Source organism: Schistocerca serialis, chromosome 1 (assembly GCF_023864345.2).
Source record: "Schistocerca serialis cubense isolate TAMUIC-IGC-003099 chromosome 1, iqSchSeri2.2, whole genome shotgun sequence".
NCBI lineage: Eukaryota > Metazoa > Arthropoda > Insecta > Orthoptera > Acrididae > Schistocerca > Schistocerca serialis.
In genome coordinates, this window is record NC_064638.1 from 761,332,397 (window position 1) to 761,351,905 (window position 19,509).

The 19,509-nt window shown below is 37.5% G+C and overlaps 1 protein-coding gene across 6 annotated transcripts in view; it reads left to right on the forward strand.

Moving 5' to 3' along the window:
• Nucleotides 1-17,366, forward strand: part of LOC126482314 (cation-independent mannose-6-phosphate receptor) — a 768,212-nt gene extending 750,846 nt beyond the window's left edge. For 4 of the 6 annotated variants that reach the window (XM_050106419.1, XM_050106382.1, XM_050106358.1 and 1 more), the window contains one exon: nt 15,016-17,366. Coding sequence is in view for 5 of the 6 variants with exons in the window: in XM_050106382.1 (XP_049962339.1) it covers nt 15,016-15,102 (87 nt within the window). In the remaining variant the exon portion in view is untranslated. Of the gene's footprint in view, nt 1-3,169; nt 3,241-15,015 lie in introns of all 6 variants that reach the window. The other 2 variants (XM_050106409.1, XM_050106390.1) reach the window with 1 other exon arrangement.
• The last annotated feature ends 2,143 nt before the right edge of the window (nt 17,367-19,509 follow it).

Consider the following 19,509-nt stretch of genomic DNA (forward strand, 5'->3'; position numbering starts at 1 on the left):
TCCAGAAATCCAGCAGGATCTCCAGTCCCTACTCAAATTCTTAGGCCCTTCCCAGAACCTCTCCCCAGAGTCCATCTCTCTCCTCACCTCTTACCATTCCGCGCACTCCTACCTTCTACGTGCTTTCTAAAGTTCTTAAACCCAACCACTCAGGACGCACCATTGTGGCTGGTTACTGTGCCCGCACTGCGAGAATCTCTGCTGTCATAGACCAACAACTTGAACCTATTAGCTGCAATGTACTCTCCTACATAAAAGATACCAACCATTTTCCCACCGACTCTCCACAGTTCATGTCCCTTTACCACACAGTGGCCTGCTCGTCACTGTTGATGCCACCTCCCTTTAAACTAACATCCCTAAGGTCCATCGCCCTTCCACTATTGAACACTACCCTTGCCAATGCCCAAAGGATTCCAAACCAACCACCTCCTTCCTATTCATCATAACCAACTATATCCTCATCCACCATTACTTCTCCTTTGAAGGCATTACCTACATACAAATCTGGGATACAGCTTCGGGCACCCTCATGGCACCATCCTATGCCAAACTATTCATGGGCCATTTAGAGAAATCCTTCCTAAACACCCAGGATCCCAAACCCATCACCTGTTTCATGTTTGTTGACGACATCTTCGTGATCTGGATCGAGGGTGACATCATATCCACATTCCTCCAGAACCCTGACACCTTCTGCCGTATTTGCTTCACCTGGTCCTACTCAATCCATCAAGCCACCTTTCTGGATTATTATTCACATGAAGAACTTCAAATGGCATTTCTAGTGGCTTGTTTATGTAGTGTAGATCACTGGTCATGTCATGATCCAGACAATTTAAGTCATACATATGATCAGTAAATTACTAGATATGAAAGCTAGATACATTACGCTGTAATTAATGATTTTAAAGAGTAAAGATTATAGTAATTACACAAAATTGGCATTTGCAAAAGTAATCATTTTGACAATGGTTCCACTCAGAGAGAGGGAGGGGGGTTGTAAGATAGTTAGGTGTGAATTCTTGGAATTTTTCAGCATGCATGCGCAAAATTTCAGTTCCCTCCAACAAATAGCATAGCTCCAGCAATGTGTCTAAATGATGTCTGAAAGTGATGCATATTACAAGCAGTGTGTCATTACTGACATCTTATAAAGGAGCAAGACATTGTGGGGAATATTCACCAAGTTTTGTGTGAAGCCTGTGGAGCATCTGCAGTCTGCGGGAGTACAGTTGGTAACTGTGTACATAGGTGGAGGCCATCAGAAGGTGGTTTGATGGAGCTAAGTGATTATCAGTGAGCAAGACCATCTACAGCCGTCAGACCTGAAATATTGCAGCATGCTGTTCTCATTTACAAGTACCGACACCTTAAGACTCAGCATTCGACAAAGGAAGTGTGAATGTAATTATCTGAACTCTTGGATATTCAAAAGTGTATGCAAGAAGGGCACACAAATGCCACAGAAAAGACGTTTGTTCCGAGTTGTTGCAATATTTTGTAGCTGAAGGGGAAAACTTTCTGTCCCAGATCGTGACAGGTGATGAAACCTCGGTTCACCACCTTGAGCCCAAAACAAAGAGACATTTGATGGAGTGGGATCATCTCTCTCAACAGAAGAAAAAATTCAAAGCAACTGCTTCTGCTGGCAAGATTATGATGACTGTGTGTTAGACCGTGAGGGCGTGATGCTCATCAATATGATACCAAGAGGCATTACCATTAATTTGGAGGCTAAATGAACACACCAAGCACCTCAAGAAGTGTTTCCAGTGGCTTCTTTTTTATAACAACACAGGGGATATTAAGATTCAACATGATCGGCCTCACACAAGTTTATGAGGACTTCTGAACATATAATGAAACAAAGTTGAATAGTGTTTCCCCTCTATAGCACTGACCTATCTCCCTGGAACTTTCACTTGTTTAGGCCATTAAAGGATAGCATCCATGAAAGACATTCTGAGGATGACGAGGAGATGACATGCACATTGAAGAAATGGCTCCATGTCCAGAACAAGGGCAAATACCAGCAGCACATACACTTCCTTGGACTCGCTTGGGAGGGCCATAGAACTAGAATATTACGTTGAAAAATGGGTCAGGTAATTGGTTCTTACTGACATATATCAATCAGTAGAATTATCACAAGGAATGAGCAACTATGTTGAAAGACAGTAAGTATGTTGTGATTTTTGTTTTATGGGCATTAGCTAGTGGTCAGGGGCACAATTCCCTGCCGAATGTTTCATCTTCCAGTGTTGAACACATCATCAGTGTGTAAGTTTCATTATGTGAAATAAAAAAATTGTCGAAGACACAAAATGTGAGGCTTCCATTCTGGATGAACCTCATAAATAAACAGCTGTTGGAAAATGCAGGAAATAGAAACAGTAGCAAGTAGTTCAGGCATACAAATAGTGTTTGGAAAATATTATATCTAATGAAAAAATCTTTCTATTTTCATTCTTTGTTGTGTGCTTGGAAGTGACAGATTTACTTTTCACATGCTTTGTCCGTCTGCAGCCCGCAGCTTTATCTCCTGAATACAGATTGACACAAAGCTTCAGGTTACCTTTACATCTGCCCTGTTCAGGAGGAAGATTAAAAATGATCTATGTAAACTTAAAACAAATCTGACAATCACAGAAAAATAAGTTACTGCTAGTAGATAGTATATAGTGTCTGAATGTACTAATTGGAACTGAATATCTATTAATTGCCCATAAGTCCAGCATTATTTATTTATGGACACATTATTTTTATTTGTGCTGATAAACCAAGGGATATGTATATTCAGCAAAATCTTCATTGTTTGTGCATAATATTAGCTTACATTAAATAGATTTGGGTATTCTTTTTTTGTCCTAAGTGTTGCATAGTGCTCATTCTTCATTAATTCTGTCAGTGATATTTAAAGTATCAACGTATGTACTTGGTTTACGTGTAATGTTAAAATTTTGTGAAATCATCTTATGTGCTGTCTGTGTAAAAAGCAGACATTGGTCCTGTTTTTCTTGTGGGCAGCAATGCTTATGAAAATGGAGCTTATCTGCCAGTATATAATCATCTTGTTGTGAGCTTTTCTTAATGCTTGTTTTTTGTCTATATAATTTACTTGCATGTCACACGCACTTTTGTGTTTATTGCTTAATTTTCGTTGCAGGCGAGTGATGATAGCAGTGACCTTTAGGTGAAGGGACTGGACATTCACCACAGTGTAGGGCTTTCAGACAAGTCAGTGTTGTATGAGTCTCTTTACACTTGGCCACCTTGGGTGTGGATTGCATGTGGATTGCCTGTTAGCATATATATGGGCTTTGGATTGCATGATTGCATGTGGGTAGTTAGCATGTACAAAAAGACACTCACACATATGCACACACACACACACATTACAACTAATCATGCACGGGAAGTACAAATGGTAGTATTAGTTGTACCAAAAACTACTAACATTATTTGGTTTTGAGAGAGTAGCTGCATGCTAGTGTCAGTGTTCAATTTGGAATTTTCTTTTCTTTTGTATTTTATGGCCTTTGTTACTGCTATTTTTGTTGGTTTGTGGAGAGATGTCTAAGTTTTATCCCAATAACAGCCAAAACATATTAGAATATATAAGGAAGGGATATTTGTAACCTATTACACAATGCTGTTGAATTATCTTTCTTGGAGTCATATCATACTAGGCAGTTTTTGTTACCATGTTGTGTTAGATTTTTATTTTGCATGTTACTGTAGCTTCTTAGATTCTTAATTTTATTTTTACTTATTTAGCTATCAACAATCGTCAATATTTGCGGATTCCTTAGTACAGAATGAAGGGCATTAAAATATTTTGTCCTGCATTAGTATTTTATGACTACAAGAAGTTTTAGCCATTATGTAGCTTTATGTGCATGTAGTTTCTTTGTTTGGATTACACTGTTATTTCATTAGGACTTTTTTCAGTTAGGTTTGTATAAGTTTTCGGTATGTTTAATAGTAGTCAACTTTTCAACTGATACATTACAGTGTAACGTTGCACAGTATCTTAGAAACTTATAGATGTAAACTTAAGATAAGAAAATTAAAAAAAAAAAAAAAAAAAAAAAATGAGAAAGCAAGGAAAGCATTCCGACATGAAGTTATGTGGGTGAAACCAAAGTTAGGATTGGACTCTAGTTGTAAAGCAGCAGTATACTTTTGTCATGCTGGAAATTGTCAGTGTCAAAAACAAAGCTGGAAGTATAGGAAAACCATCACTGTCTGGTGTAAATTAAACACCCCTGAGTGTGGGTTATGTGGAGGGAATTCTAGAAGTGTGAAAAGAAAGACAGTTAACTTTTAACACAGCAATATATTGTGTTGTTAGGTGCCAAGAAAAAGACTAACCCCCATTCTGTGATCAGATATGCAACTTACACCTGAACCTTCTTCCACCACTTTCATTAACTTATTTTAAATACATTCTAAATATGTGCCTATCTAAACCTTTTTCTGCTTTCTATAGCAAGTATTTCACTATATGTCAGTATGTGTCTTTAGAAGAGGACAAGTGCTAGAAGAAAATATAGTATTATAATGATGTTCTTTGATATCAGGAAAGAGTTTGACCTTATTTACCAATATGGATATTTCAGATAGTCATTTTGATTATTGAGTCTCTTCTTTCGGAGTGCTGTTTGTTGTTGGCAATAACATCCAATCTCAAATTGGATGGTGGTTGAATGATACTTCATGCTAATGAACTCAAGTCTTCTGTAGACTTTTATTCACTCCCAGGGAACACTAACAATATTTCGACAGAATTACCCTTTGGTGCAGAATTAGAGGATCAAAATTAACCTGAAAATTACCACTTGTGCGACATTTGGAAGTCTGAAATAAACCTGAACAATTGCCAAACTCTCTGCTGGGGCATTGATTTTCCTTGGCATAATCGGTCAGAATCTTGCAACTAAAATCTATGAGCATCTCAGTAGTAACTGCCTTATTAATTTTACTATCAACACCACTAACAAAGGGATGGCCCTCACGATCGAGAACCAGTTTTTATCCTGACAAGAGCCCATACATGCACTCGCATGTACAGCTTGGAAATCTGGTTCTTGGTTGCCAGCATCACTCTATCATACCTTTAAAGGTCACAAAATATGTTGTTCTGGATCATTACTGCTATCAGTATATGTATTGGCAACACCTATATTGAAGTGTTCAGGTAGTGGACCATATGTATCCTCAGCAATAATGACACTTAACAACATTCTACAAAAATATTCTATACATCCAGTGTCAGATATGTAACTTATTCCCCTTTAGATTGTCTGTGAGTACATGCCTGAAGGTTGATGAAATCATATATTATTGTTAATGGATTCAAAACTCTGAAACAATGCAAAATATTGTAAAAATCAGAAAACTGTACTACATCTTAATGTCCTCTGTCACCAAACCTTAGGGATGTATGCAAAGTCTCGAGATTGTTCCAATTTTTGGAAGCACTCCTGGGAAGTCCACAGGGTGAAGGTGTTCAGAACCTGGTGAGATTTCACTTAGATGTTGTGAATCATGTTAAAATGTCATCCTTTCAGTGTGATTTTCATCCTGGGGAACAGGTAGAAGTCGCATGGGGCCAGCTCTGGTGAGTAGGAAGGGTGGGGGACTTTTGCCACGTTGTTTATGGCCAGGAATTCCTCCATAACGAGCGAGATGTGCACAGGTACACTGTCATGGTGCACCAACCAGTTTTTCTTTTTCCACAGCTCTGGTTGTTTGCACTGAACTTTAACTACCAGTAAAAGTGGCTGTGTGGAACAAAACTCCTTATGCACTATTCCCTGAATGTCGAGAAAAATTATCAGCATTGAATTCATCTTGCGGCAAACTTGTCAAGCTTTTTTCACCCTTGGAGGAGATGACATTTTCCATTGTCATGATTGCTGCTTCGTCTGAGGCCCATAATAACGATAGACCCAAGATTCATCACCTGTTGTGACTCTGGATAAGAATTCTGGACACACTTGAACACGTTGTTGCAGCTTGATGCATGTCTGAATCCTGAGGTTTCGTTGGTCGATGTGGAAAAGGCAAGGGGACAAACTTCGCTGCAATTCGTCTCATGTTCAGTTCATCAGGTAGAAATCATTGACATGTACTGTGCAACAGCCCCAGTCTGTTACAAACATCATGAATTGCCCTTGGTCTTCATAAATCAAGTCACACACTTTCATGATCATTTCCAATGGTTTGCAGGTTGACAGTCGATCAGAATGTTTGTCATCTTTCACAGAATCTTGGCCTAACTTGAAGTGCCTGGTGGATTTCAGCTGCAGTTCTCTTCAACTTGGGGACAGAATTTGATGCAAATCCATTGCTCCTTCATGTCATGCATTTCACAATTCAAAGAAGCATTGAAATGTGTTCTGATATGCACCACTACAACTCACAACTACATGCACCAAAGATGATGAAACTTTATGCCGCAGTAGCTGAAATGCGTACCTCGAGACATCTGGGTTCAGAATGTCATACTTCTACTGACTGGTACATATTTTGGGAACCACTTGTATTTGGAAAGAAGCTCTGATTGTCACTGTGTTTTACTGCCATACAATCTTTGTAGTCATTAGCATTACCAATACCACCACATTCTAGTTTGCAAAGAAACAGAAGGAAATCTCCAGATCAAATCTTTGTGAATGTTGACGATGCTGCTGCTGATGTGGTAATGATATCATTATCACCATTAGTAGGTGCTGCATTGTGAAGATGCAGCTTCAAGTCAGGTAGCTGATATATCTGGAAGGTTATGCTGTAGCATAGTCAGTATCTCTGCTAACATTCCCTGTCATGGAGAGTGGATGTTGTTGTTTCCCAATTTGCCTCTTCACAAACAAGGTTTTCAGATCTCGTCTGATAAGACGCCTACGTGATTATAGATTTCCTACTTGTATTGTATTTTTCTTTTCAGTATTTGTGGGTTGTGTTGTCTGTTATAAAGTTGCCACAATTTCAGCTTTAGTACTGTAAAACAGCTGTAGCTGTGGTTGATTAATCTTATAACGCATTTTAATCTCCATCATTACCTAGCAAAGAAATCTGTTGCAGCTGCTACCTCTAATCTCTTCCATCAGACCTCTCAAATCAAGGTACTGCTTCTTAATAAAGTCTATGTGGATTGGCACAGGGATCTCATTTAAGTGTGGGAATACCATCTTTGGTGACACCAGCCCAAGTACTGGTGCCAGGATGTGGTACAATGCCAATTCCTTTCTACCACTGAGAGAGGCTTATGCTTGGCTCTGTGTTTGACGTGCTTTCTGTTATTTGCCTGTCTTTATCTGCTATAATTTTTCTAGTATTGTAGACAGGGCCATTGTCTGTTCTAACTGCTTCACACTTCAACAACGTCACATTTGTTAGACAGTCTCTCCCAATTGAATAAAATCTTCTCAGTTTTCTAGCCGTGTCAACTCTAACAGAATACTCAAGCTTTTGATGGCCATCCCTGTCGTCTTCGTCAGGAGTAAAATCCACTGACCAATGGGGCTGGGACAGTTATCCACAGCCGGCCGAAGTGGCCGTGCGGTTAAAGGCGCTGCAGTCTGGAACCGCAAGACCGCTACGGTCGCAGGTTCGAATCCTGCCTCGGGCATGGATGTTTGTGATGTCCTTAGGTTAGTTAGGTTTAACTGGTTCTAAGTTCTAGGGGACTAATGACCTCAGCAGTTGAGTCCCATAGTGCTCAGAGCCATTTGAACCATTTGAACAGTTATCCACGTATACAGGCATGATTGCAGCCTCTGACACCAGTCAGAGAGAGCCAAAACGATGTGTGGCCAGAAGGCGAGTTGGACAGCTCACACACAGCTGTGACGTCAAGTGGCGTGACTAGCCAGTGCCACGATTGAAACTGGTGCTCCCGCCTTCATACAATCATCAAGCATCTGCCTTTGCTTTCTTTCGACATCCGGTGTCTGCCCCCATGCCCTACTAAATGTGTACCCCTGATCCCTGTTAAAATTGTTGCTGTTTATTCTGATCTCGGGTGCCTCTTTTATAACAGAATCCCAATATGTTGATGCATGAACTGAGACTCTTGTCTTTTCAGACTGTATTTTATGCCTGTTTATGTTCTGCTATAGCCAACTTGTCAAGCTCCATTTGTTTATTATGTCGCTTGTGCTCAGTTAAATGCTCTTGCTACTGTCCGATTAGTTTGGCCTATATAGCTGGTGCCGTGTTTTCAAGGGACGCATACGCAATGGACACATGACGAGCTATGTTGTCTTTGATAGGGCACAGCATATCTTGTCAAATGTGCCACTTGACGTCACTCAGTCCTGCTCAACTCGTCAGAGGTTGCAACGGTGCCTATATAAATGGAAAACCATGTCATCCCCGACAGTCAGTGGTTTTTACTCTTGATGATGGTAGAGGTAGCCATCGAAAGCTTGAGTATTTTGTTTGAATTGATGCGGCTAGAAAATCAGGAAGATTTTATTCAGACATGGTACCTTACAGTATTTGCATAGATAGTTTCATTCCTTACACAGGAATGGAGTCACCTTCCATGCTGGACACACAGAAGTTCCATAGTTAATTTAGATTTACAAAGATTTGACAGGAACACTCCTGATTTCATCGTCATAACAAATATCTGGCATGGTAGTATTGGCATAAGATGTTACTGTTTAAGCTAATGGCTCTTAAGTGGCAGTGAGGGGGGGAGGGGCACCCTTGACTGCTCAGCGGTTTGCTCCAATTGTGCACTCAAGATCATCCTACTGAGCCAGTTCACAGCTGCAGCAGCAGCACACGTGATCTTGAGAGTGGTGGACAGCTACGACAGATTGAAAATACCAAATTCTTCATCTGCGCTACATTTCTGAGTACAGGTTGGTTTGTGGGGATTGAAGGGACCAGACTACAAAGGCAATCGGTCCCTTCTGAGTACAGAGCAAGTCACCTAGTGCATGTGGTCACCAGAGGAACCTGCCAGTCCATTCAAGAATTCTTTCAGCTGATGAATTTTGTACAACACGCAGCCATGTCAAGTCCCCATTACCAGCTCACTGTCCATGAGTGATAGCATATATAATTAAGAGGAGGAGTTACTGGAAGTGAAGGGAAACTTGCTGCAGTTGGTGAAACTAACAATCTTTCTGTGGTATAGGTCCTCACAGACACATATATGCCATTGAAGTACTCCCGACACATCCCAGTATTGTACATTGCCTTTCTGTGGACAGTTGCGGTCTGCAGAGAAGGAAATGTGAACTTGTGGCTCAATTTAATTTAACTAATTAGCTCTTTGTTTTGTATATGTTTAGGTAGTTTTAGATTATTAAGCAGACTATGTTTTATATAACCAATTTTTTATTGCACTTTTTGGCTAATTTTTATCTGCTGACTTTAAATTAACTCAAACTGGGTCCTGATGCTTACAGTTCTGAGCATCCTTCACCCACAACAACAACACTATGAAGCCTTGCAGTAAAATCATATAAAAACATTAAGCAGTGGACCCCTATCAGTTAAAAAAATGTCTATCACATTATGTCCTAGAGAAAAAAACTTGGTTTCGAAACAAAGCATTACATGTTACTCATTGATCTCCGATGCCATTTTTCAAGATTCTCGTGTGCTAGTTTGAGGGGAATGGTGACAGCCCAGTGGTACTGCTAGACTGCAAATCATTGATCACCACACTGTTTTTGCACAAACCATGACATCACAACTTCAACATGTCATAAATACATGGTATCACCTGCCATATCAGGTAAATTCCCTTACAGTCACTCATAATCAAGAAGCAGAATGCTGGGTTTGACTTTCAGATTACCTGTGTTGAAATGACAGTTTATGATCTTAACCTTTTATAGCACAAAAGGTGAGGAACATAATTCTGAGTAAATTTTCGAATTATTTCAGTTCATGAGAATCCCAAGTGATACAAAAAATTACAAAATTTTCTGTATTTTAAATTCATCAACATGGTAGAAATTTTGAATTGTATTTATTAAAATGAATACAAAAAGAAATAATTACATTAACAAGTTTGTTGAGTGATACAGTGTAATAGAATTCATTAGGATTTATGGATTTGTACAAACCATTGCTGGCATATCACGACATAGCACATCTTACAACAAGGCATGCTGTGTATTTTAATAGTTTTAATGCTACAATATGCATAGTATCATCTGATTTTCACTTAAAAAAAAATAATAATCTAGACTATTTCCTAAAGGAGATACGCCCTCCCAGGTCAATAATGACCTTCACTATAACTAATAATTTCGTTTTCCATTTGTTCCATGAGTTGTAGATGTTTGACAACTTTTTCTTGTGTGTTCATACTACAGATTCTAGGTTTTATATGTAGCTGCCGACGATTTTCAAATCAGTAAAATAATAAAACAGCTTGATCTACAGCACTTCCAGCCAATGCTTTAGAAAGATAAATACTGTTGAAATTTATCGTACCACTTGTTGTATATTTGTTACACATAGCAACTGTATCTTCCACAAATTTGATAATCTTTTCATCAACAATAGCGAAGTGAAAAAATTGTTTTAAAATAAGTTCTATTCCTTAATATTGGCTCCATTTCATTTTGGCTGTCTGACACTGCAACCCAGTTTGAATGTTTTTGAATGAAAACAGCTGCGGTTGCAAAATTGTTTTTATTAATAACAGTTAACATCTCGTCCCTGTAGGGTATCATCAGATTATCTGGAGACGTAGAAAAATTAATATGACAAAACTGAGGCATGGTTCTAAGCTGTGCAGCATTGCATGCAAGGGACAGTAATAGGATAAGCTTCAGCCATCAGTTACTGCTAAAAGGCATTGAATAGGAATAAGAATATTCTGGATATAATATCTGCTCATCAAGGATCTTTTCAGATTCATAAAAGACGTAACAAGAAGAAAAAATAGAAATGTAAAATTAACCAAGGTTAATGATGGGTTGTGGGAGAAATGGGAATATAAAAATTGGTAAAATAGTAGACCAGTTATGTACCTTCCAAGTATTAAAACAGGCTCATCATGATGTACACAGCACAAAGTCATGCATACAACATGTGCTTGTAGTGTAGAGACTGACCAGCTAAGCATGTCCTCCCAACACAGGAACAGAACTGATTGTGGGTATGGGCTAGATAGCACAAAGACTCAAACATAAACAGATTACACTATTATGCGAACACTATATCATGGCAGTTTTAGGTGGGGAGTGTTTTGAGCTATGGTTGTGTAAGATACCAGTAGAGATCGGGCCTGAACTACTGCTGCCAGCCGCAGCAAACAAATGCAGTGTAGCCACCACCAAATGCTTTGTGTACTCCAGTTTACTTTGTGTTGTGGATTACTTGTTTTCTTTTCTTAAGAATGAAGAGACTAATCCTGATGGATAAAGGTATTCGAGTGCGACTCTCACCACAACAAAAGGAATCAATGATCCCTATGATCATTACGTCAGTTATGCTTTTGTGCAGAATGTGGATGTAGGATGGCAGCTCTTTGAGCAGGAGGCGGGGCTTGTTTCCCCGCACTGCACCTCTCCCCTCGAGCAGTCATAGTTCTCGTTTGTTTACTGTCGTGGCTGACTGCCACGATATACTGTCCACGTAATAATTACATTGCTTAATATCAGCAATTTAAAAACTTATTAAAATATATTTGATGCCACTTAAAAAGAGAACATATCACGCTGCAGTTATAAAACACTAAAGAACTAATGGGAACTTGCTAGTAGATGGATCCCATTAGAAACTATTGCAATACCTAAATTGATGCCTGGGCTCTGCAGCCCTCTGGCATTTGCAGCATACATGTGGTGCAGGGTGCTTCTTTGGCCATGTCACAGGAATCCCTTTTTCATTTGGAATTATTTTATTAATGTTCCTGCATTTTTGTTTACCCTGCTGTTATGAGCATTCTTGGATGTGGCACTGATTTATCTTTTGTTATTACATTTGCTGTGTATTTTTACATACCCATTACATTCAATTGTTATTAGCAAGTTTCCATTCGCTCATTACAGTTTTGTAACTGCAGTGTGATTTGTTCTCTTTTCAAGTGGTGTCATATATATTGTAAAAAGGTTTTTAAAATTATTGTCATTAATCTGTTTTAGATTACTGTTTTTGCTTCCCATTTAGGTCTTTCATGTATCTGCAACTACTTGACATTTTATTTACATAGCAGCTGCTGTTCATGAAATATTTCAGTTTTCCATCAAATCACTGAAAGTTTTTCTGTATCATCTTGATGTTCATTTACCGCTCTTCATTTGGCTATGAAAATTAGGACAAAAATCACTTGTGTAACTTCTGGGAGTCATGTTTCTGCTCCACTCAAACATTTGACCAAACGTAATGTAAGCCTTTCTGCCCTGGTATTCAGTCTGTTTGTTGAAGAAACAGTGGTAGAAATAAAACATAAGTTGAAGCGTGGGGTTGAAATTATGAGTGCAAGAATACCATGATTCAACAATGACATTGCTCAGTCAGAGTGATAAAGACAGGAGATACTGAATGGAATGAACAGTCTACTGAACACAAAATATGGATTGAGAGTAACCTGAAGAAAGATGAAGGTAATGAGAATAGTGCTGAGCAACCTTTAAAACTGGGGACTGTGAGGTAGATTAAGTGAAGGAATTCTGATACCTTGGAATCAAAATGTGTGATAGACAAAGTAAGGGAAACATAAAAACAGACTCGAACAAGCAAAGAGAATATTCTTGGCCACAGGAAGTGTATTGGTATCAAATATTATATTTAATTCAAGGAAAAAATTTCTGAGAATGTACATCTGGAGCACAGAAATGTATCGAGGTATATCATGAATTATGAGGAAACCGGAAAATTGAAGCCCAGAAGAAGTTTATTATAGAAGGATGTTAAAAATTAAGTGGACAGGTTAAATAAAAAATGAGTGTTTATCTTCAGAATTGACAAGGAAAGAAAAATGTGGAAGACACTGTTTATAAGAAGGGACGAAATGGTATGATGAGTTATTATTTAAGGGAATAAATTGTGTGGTACTAGAGGAGCTGTAGAGTAGCTAGCAAAAGGCAGAGATTGGATTGATGTCACAAATAAAATAGGATATTGGATGTAAGTGCTATCCTGATATGAAGAGGTTGGCACAAGAGAGGTAATCATAGTGGTCTGCATCAAACCAGTCGGAGGGGAGAGGGGGGGGGGCAAGGCAATTAAATGCTCTAACCGCAGTGTGATGCTGGCGATGATTCCGGTCTAATGTACAACACTCATTCATATTTGCCAGCCAGCAGTTCCTCAAAACTTAGATGTCCATAAACAAGTCATCATGAGAGAGCTGCCATGTGGCATTGACGTCTTGCTCTAGGAAAAAACTGCCCGTGGCTACAAAATGCCAATTCACCATTGCCTGCCAACTGTCTGCTAGTTCATTACCCTTGCGGAGGCCTCTGGATTTTGAATTGTGATTACGTAGGCTTTCCCGGCGTAATAAGTCTTGAAAGTCTCTTCGGGTTTGCTGCCGGATCCTAAAATCAACTTGACTTGATATTTCGGCGATCCAACTGGTCGCCATCTTCAGGAAAATTTTGTACACACCGGTTTTCTTTAGCCCCAAATCATCCTTCACAGGTCCGAGCAGAGCCCTAATCTTAGAAGGTGGATGGAACACACTCTTAATGTTAAAATTCCTTAAAATTCGTCCAATCTTATTGTTCCATGTCAATGTGGGAAAGCTTACATTGGCCATTCGATTCGCACAGTGCATGACAGGTGTGTGGTACATCGCCGTTATACGAGGCTACAACAGCCGGAAAAATCGGCGGTAGCAGAACACTGCCTAAATGAGGGACACAATATGAAATTTGAGGAAACTTTGGTGGTTGCCAACATTTCCGGTTTTTGGAACAGTGTCTATAAAGAGGCGATTGAAATTAGGTTGGCTGATGATTTAATTAACAGAGACAATGGGTTTCCTCTTATCAAGACGTGGAATCCTGTATTATCTTGCATCAAAACTGAATGTTCTTCGGTGCGGCCTTGATTGCGATATATCATTGCCAGCAGTGTTTCACTAAGGGCGGCGCCACCATCCCTGTTTTGGAAGGCAGAAACCGTGATGGGTGGCACATGCGCCGTGTACTGAATGGTGGACTATATAGGACGTCAATTTGCAACCTGGCGTTAGTTCTCAGCGGGACTCATCAGCAGAAGCAGCATTTTCCTGAAGATGGTGACCAGTTGGATCGCTGAAATATCGAGTCAAGTTGATTTTAGGATCCGGTAGCAAACCCGAAGAGACTTTTCATGGATTTTGAATTGTCGTGTGATGTTAAGGAAAGTGACATTGGTTGTCAAGTGATGACAAAAATAGGGTGGTATTTAGGTAAGACCATCATAAGGAACCAACAGTTTAGTCACCCTGAAGAGAAACACTGCAAAGATGGCTGAATCATCACTTTTAAGTGATTTCCAAAATGATACGGCCTAATGCATAGAGGAATTCTGCTCAGATTGCTACTGGCCTTGGAAGTCTTTGCACTTAGGGATTGAAAGTCAATAAACAGTGTTTCACACAGTGTCCATTCTATAAAAAGAGGACAAGCAATAAATGAAACATGTATTCAGTTAACTGTGCCAGATACATGAAAATCATTTCATGGTTTTAAATCCTATCATGGAAATTTCCAAGTGGAATGCAAACTGTGAAATGAGTAAAGACAGCAGCATTGAACAGTCAGGAGGCACAAAAAGATGATATTGCTTTACAGCATTAATATTTGCATTCTGCTTTTATGATTACCAAAGCTTTGTGTGTGTGTGTGTGTGTGTGTGTGTGTGTGTGTGTGTGTGTGTGTGTGTGTGTTAAGATAGATAGATAGATAGATAGAGAGAGAGAGAGAGAGAGAGAGAGAGAGAGAGAGAGACTTGCAGGCCTTTAATATAAATGAATAATTTCACTTTCTGTTAAGGATAGATTGAATAATACTAATGTTAGGACTTGTTTTGTTACAGCTCAGTTCGGGTGGAGAAGTGAGGATGATGAATGCTTCAGCTGATACTGGATTTGGTGAGAGCGATGAAGAAATGATTAGGATTTGAGCATTACATTTTACCAATGATGCAATCAAGCACAAAAATTAGAATCCAAAAATAACCTATCAAATTCTCAGTGCCTAATGTCTGTGTCTGGGGGGGCTTTGACATGTTGTGTTTAGCAAATTGCTGTCCAGTATATGAACTGCTTAATTGCAGCAAAGATTGTGTAATAGTTTAATGCATCAGTGGAGAAAAAATTATTTAATTCCTATAAAAAATATTCTGCTAAATTTGTTTTCTTACTTGGTGAAGAGCAGGAAAATTTTTGTGATTTGAATCATACTATTACTTTATTGCTTCAGAGGGACTCTTTGAAGACTTGTGTAATAGTTTTATATGGAGACTGTTTTTTGTAATTGTATAAAACTGACAGAAATATAATTGCAATGCTTTTAGTGAGAACATTATTCAGCTATTTTTTGCTGACAAAACTGAAATAGAAATTTAATCTGCACCAAAAAGTGCTTGCTTTTTGGCTAATCTACATAGCAGTTGTATTACCTGCTAAAATGAACTCCATTGCTTGCTAAAACAGTGGATTTTGTCTAAATATGTTTTATGGAGTGATTTTATGAATATTAGTTTGTGTGGCACAGCATCTGTTTCATAAGGAGGTTTCAGTCCTCATTGTTTAATGCAGAAACTTCAACAACATTTTATTTGGTATAGATTTGCCATATTAGTCCTTTTACTTCTATATTTTGTAAACATCAGTCTTTTCATATGTGGCATTTTATGGTGAAATGTTTACTGCTATGTTATATGTAAATAGTCTTGAGTAGATAGAGTTTTTAATGAATTCTAAAGTTTTGCACACTTGATTTTTAGTGATTAAATTACATTATCAATAGTTCCTGTTGCACTGCTTTGATGTACTGCAAATGTAATTGTGATAGTGAGCCAGCGTGTTTACTTAAAATCTTACTTAGCAAAGCAGTGGACATTTGTTTCCCACCAAGCAGTTATTTATTTTGAAAGACATTCTTCGATCTGTGAACACATTGCTGTATTTTTAAGGCTGTACATATGCAATGAGTCACCATACCTGTACAGATATCACTATGTATCCATTAATAGTGTTTATTTTATATGCAGATCAGAAAGCTGCATTGACTTAGTTAGATACTTTTTTTATGCAACCAATGCTGTTTGTAATTATATTTTCTTCAGTATTAATGCAATTTAATTAAAAAAAAAATGATGTTCCACTGGAAAAACTTACTGATTTGGCTTTTGCATACTGAGATTGCTGTTGTTATTCTGTGCAGGGTATTGTGCATTGTATTTTCAGAAATGTGAGGTTTTATTTTGCAAATAATTCACATTATTGTAAGCTGCAAATTTCCTCCATTAGTGTGTATCATTAGTGCTTGTTACCATAAATATAGTGATTTCTGTGATTCAATAATATTAAATTAAATTTGTTTAATGTCTGCTCAAAAATTGCCTGTAATTAGATTACATGAACATGTTAATGAACTGTAACAAGACATTTGTGTTGAACATTCAGACGACTGATGTGCTAGGATTCATCTGAGAAGTGAGTTGTAAAAAAGTGGCAAACACAAATAAAAGCAAATATTAACTGTAGTCAAGCATCACAAAGACTGAACAATTTGGCTGAGTGAAAAGTTATCTGTGGATTGCAGTCGTTTTTCACCATAAGGTCATCAACCCTCCTTTTCTGTATGCTATTCCATCACACACATTATCTCTATTTTCATATTTTTCCATTTCCCTTTGTCTCATTTTCTACCTAGTACTGACTTTATTCGTGTAAAACTGCTCCTCACATTCCTTTCATACCTGACTGTCCATTACATTTGCAGAATCTTTTGTTTGAAATTTCACAATTGCAATTTTTTGACGTCTCACTGTAGTTTGGATTCTAATAAGCTAACATATCCTTTTGTATTTGATCAGCATTTTCTCCATAATTGGTATTGTAAAAAAATTGTCTACTGATCCACAATTTTTTGTTGTTGTACTGAGTTGTACAATCTCATAGAATCCATGAAGTTCTGGTTAGTGTAAGAATGGTAATAGGTCAAAATATTTTGTGCATTAAGTTATAAAACCGAATAAAATTATCTTAAATAATGTGGCAATAACATGAGAGATGAAATTGCGTACATTATATTTAGCATCTATTACACTGTTTTAGGCCGAGATACGGTTTTGACTCTCATAAACTGCTAATGGGGAAAATATATTACTTGTGTTGACCAGTAAGTTGTTTAGAAAAAAATTGCCATTTGTGCTTTTGTGAGAGGGACATTGTGATTTGTCCCAGATTATTGAGGAGGTGTGTTGTTATTTAGAATAAGGGAGAGTATGAGGAATGTCTTACAACAGAGAAAATCCTTGTGAGATTGCTGCCTATTCTGTAATAATTATTAATAATTCAATTTAAAGAATGTGTGCAATTTTTACACTGTCACATATGTAGTATCAAGTCCATAAGCCACAGCTAATGACAAGCCTTTGGTTCATACACTTTGTGATGTTAAACACAACATTGATTGTCTGGAATGATGCAACAGCACAAAAATTTGCTTTGTTGCAGTTCAGCACATGTCCATGAATCGTGTTATGTACTAATTACAAAAAGAAAATTAAGGATATTTTTGATCTGACATTTAAAAACTTGCAAAGTTATTTGATATAATATTTAGTTATAAAGGGGTTGATAGCTGAAGTAAATGACCATAAGAACTAGAACACCAAAGTGTGATTACATTTCCAAAAAGTTTTCATGACTTCTGTGTGAGTACTTTAAGCTTATTAATGTAGCAAATATATGTATATACTACATTTTTAATATGTGTTTGAGCTATACTTTTGTGTCATGATGTATCTGTTAAGTCGTTGTTGCCTTCTGTATTGGGTTGTAATTTTGTGTAGCTTTGTCATATCAGTGTTTTCAGTTATTCAGAATGATTGTTACTTCTTATGTTAGATGGAATTAGACTGTTGCTATCACCTTGCAGAATTTGAATGAAACAAGCCTGACACTATTTTCTGAGTATATGAATAGCATTGAGCTTTCTATTTTTGTGATAACAAAGTTATTAAAAAGTGATTGCATATATTTTATTGAATTTTTATGATGAAAATTATGCCTATGTATATATAAATAGTGAAATAAAGAAGTTCCAAAATAATGTATGTATTATGCTTGTATAATTAGTAGAATTAACTGAAAGGTTGAATCCTATAACTGCCCACGTCGCGTTGTGCCGACTCCACTGTAGCTTGAATGGATTTTTAAGTTTGTTATATATGCCCGACTTCTAATTTCACCACACAAGTCTCCAGGGTTGAGCAGTTATTGCCCGATGATGACACGCAATACAGTTTGTTAAAGCGGAGTTCGCTGTTATTAATTATGTTTTTAGATTTAATTTTATTACTCGTACAGATACTCAACGTTCCTTTGTTTAACAGCGCGTCGTCAAAATAAGTATGAAATGCTAATATCTTTGCAATACATAATGTCGACTATTGAGTTAAAGTTCGTACCTATTTTGCCATTTTAGAGAAGAGAAACCTTAAGCGATTCTGCTTCTATAGTTTCAGTAGCAAATGTTCACTAATTTCAATTTACTTCCTATCTCAGTTCAGTATTTAACACAAATTATATATCAATGTCATTTCAGAGATATTACGTCAGTTCCACACTAACGGAACAACACGTAATTGTCATTTAATATTACTTTTATTAATAATCCTTTTTCTTATGACATAAATGTTAATGATCACTATCTTGGAGGAAAGAGGGATTGATCCTAATCATGAGAAAATAGCTTTTAGTGAGCCTGCAATCATTAATTAAATAAAAAGTCACGTTCAAGGATGATATGCAAACAACTTTCGTTACGTCCGTTTTCACGTATCTACCAAAACTAATCCTGTCGCCCACAATTCAAATTAACACTGACGTTAACCCCTTTTGTTGGAACATTGAATCGTAACTATTATGTGAAAGTTTATTATAGTCCACAAATTAATTCCTTTCAGATACGCACACGACCGAACAGCAGAACGGAACACAAACGACTTGTTTTAACAACCAAACAATGCAGTGACGCTACATTACGACAATGACCACCCAATGAACATCTCTTTGACTTTATCTTTTGTACTCTGCTTAATTAAATTATTCCTAATTACAATTTATTCAGCTATTTAACGAGAACATCTAACAAAAAATAAAATAAATTTATCCCAACGTAAAAGATCCGTTATAATCCCCATGAACTTCCATATTCATCAATTTTCAATTCCTGATGATAAAAAGATATTGATTTTCACCTGTTACACTGCAACAAAAGAACTGTTTGTTGTGAGTACCAACCTGTCCTTTCAAAAACTAATTAAACATTTAGTGAGTGATTTGTATTTGAATTC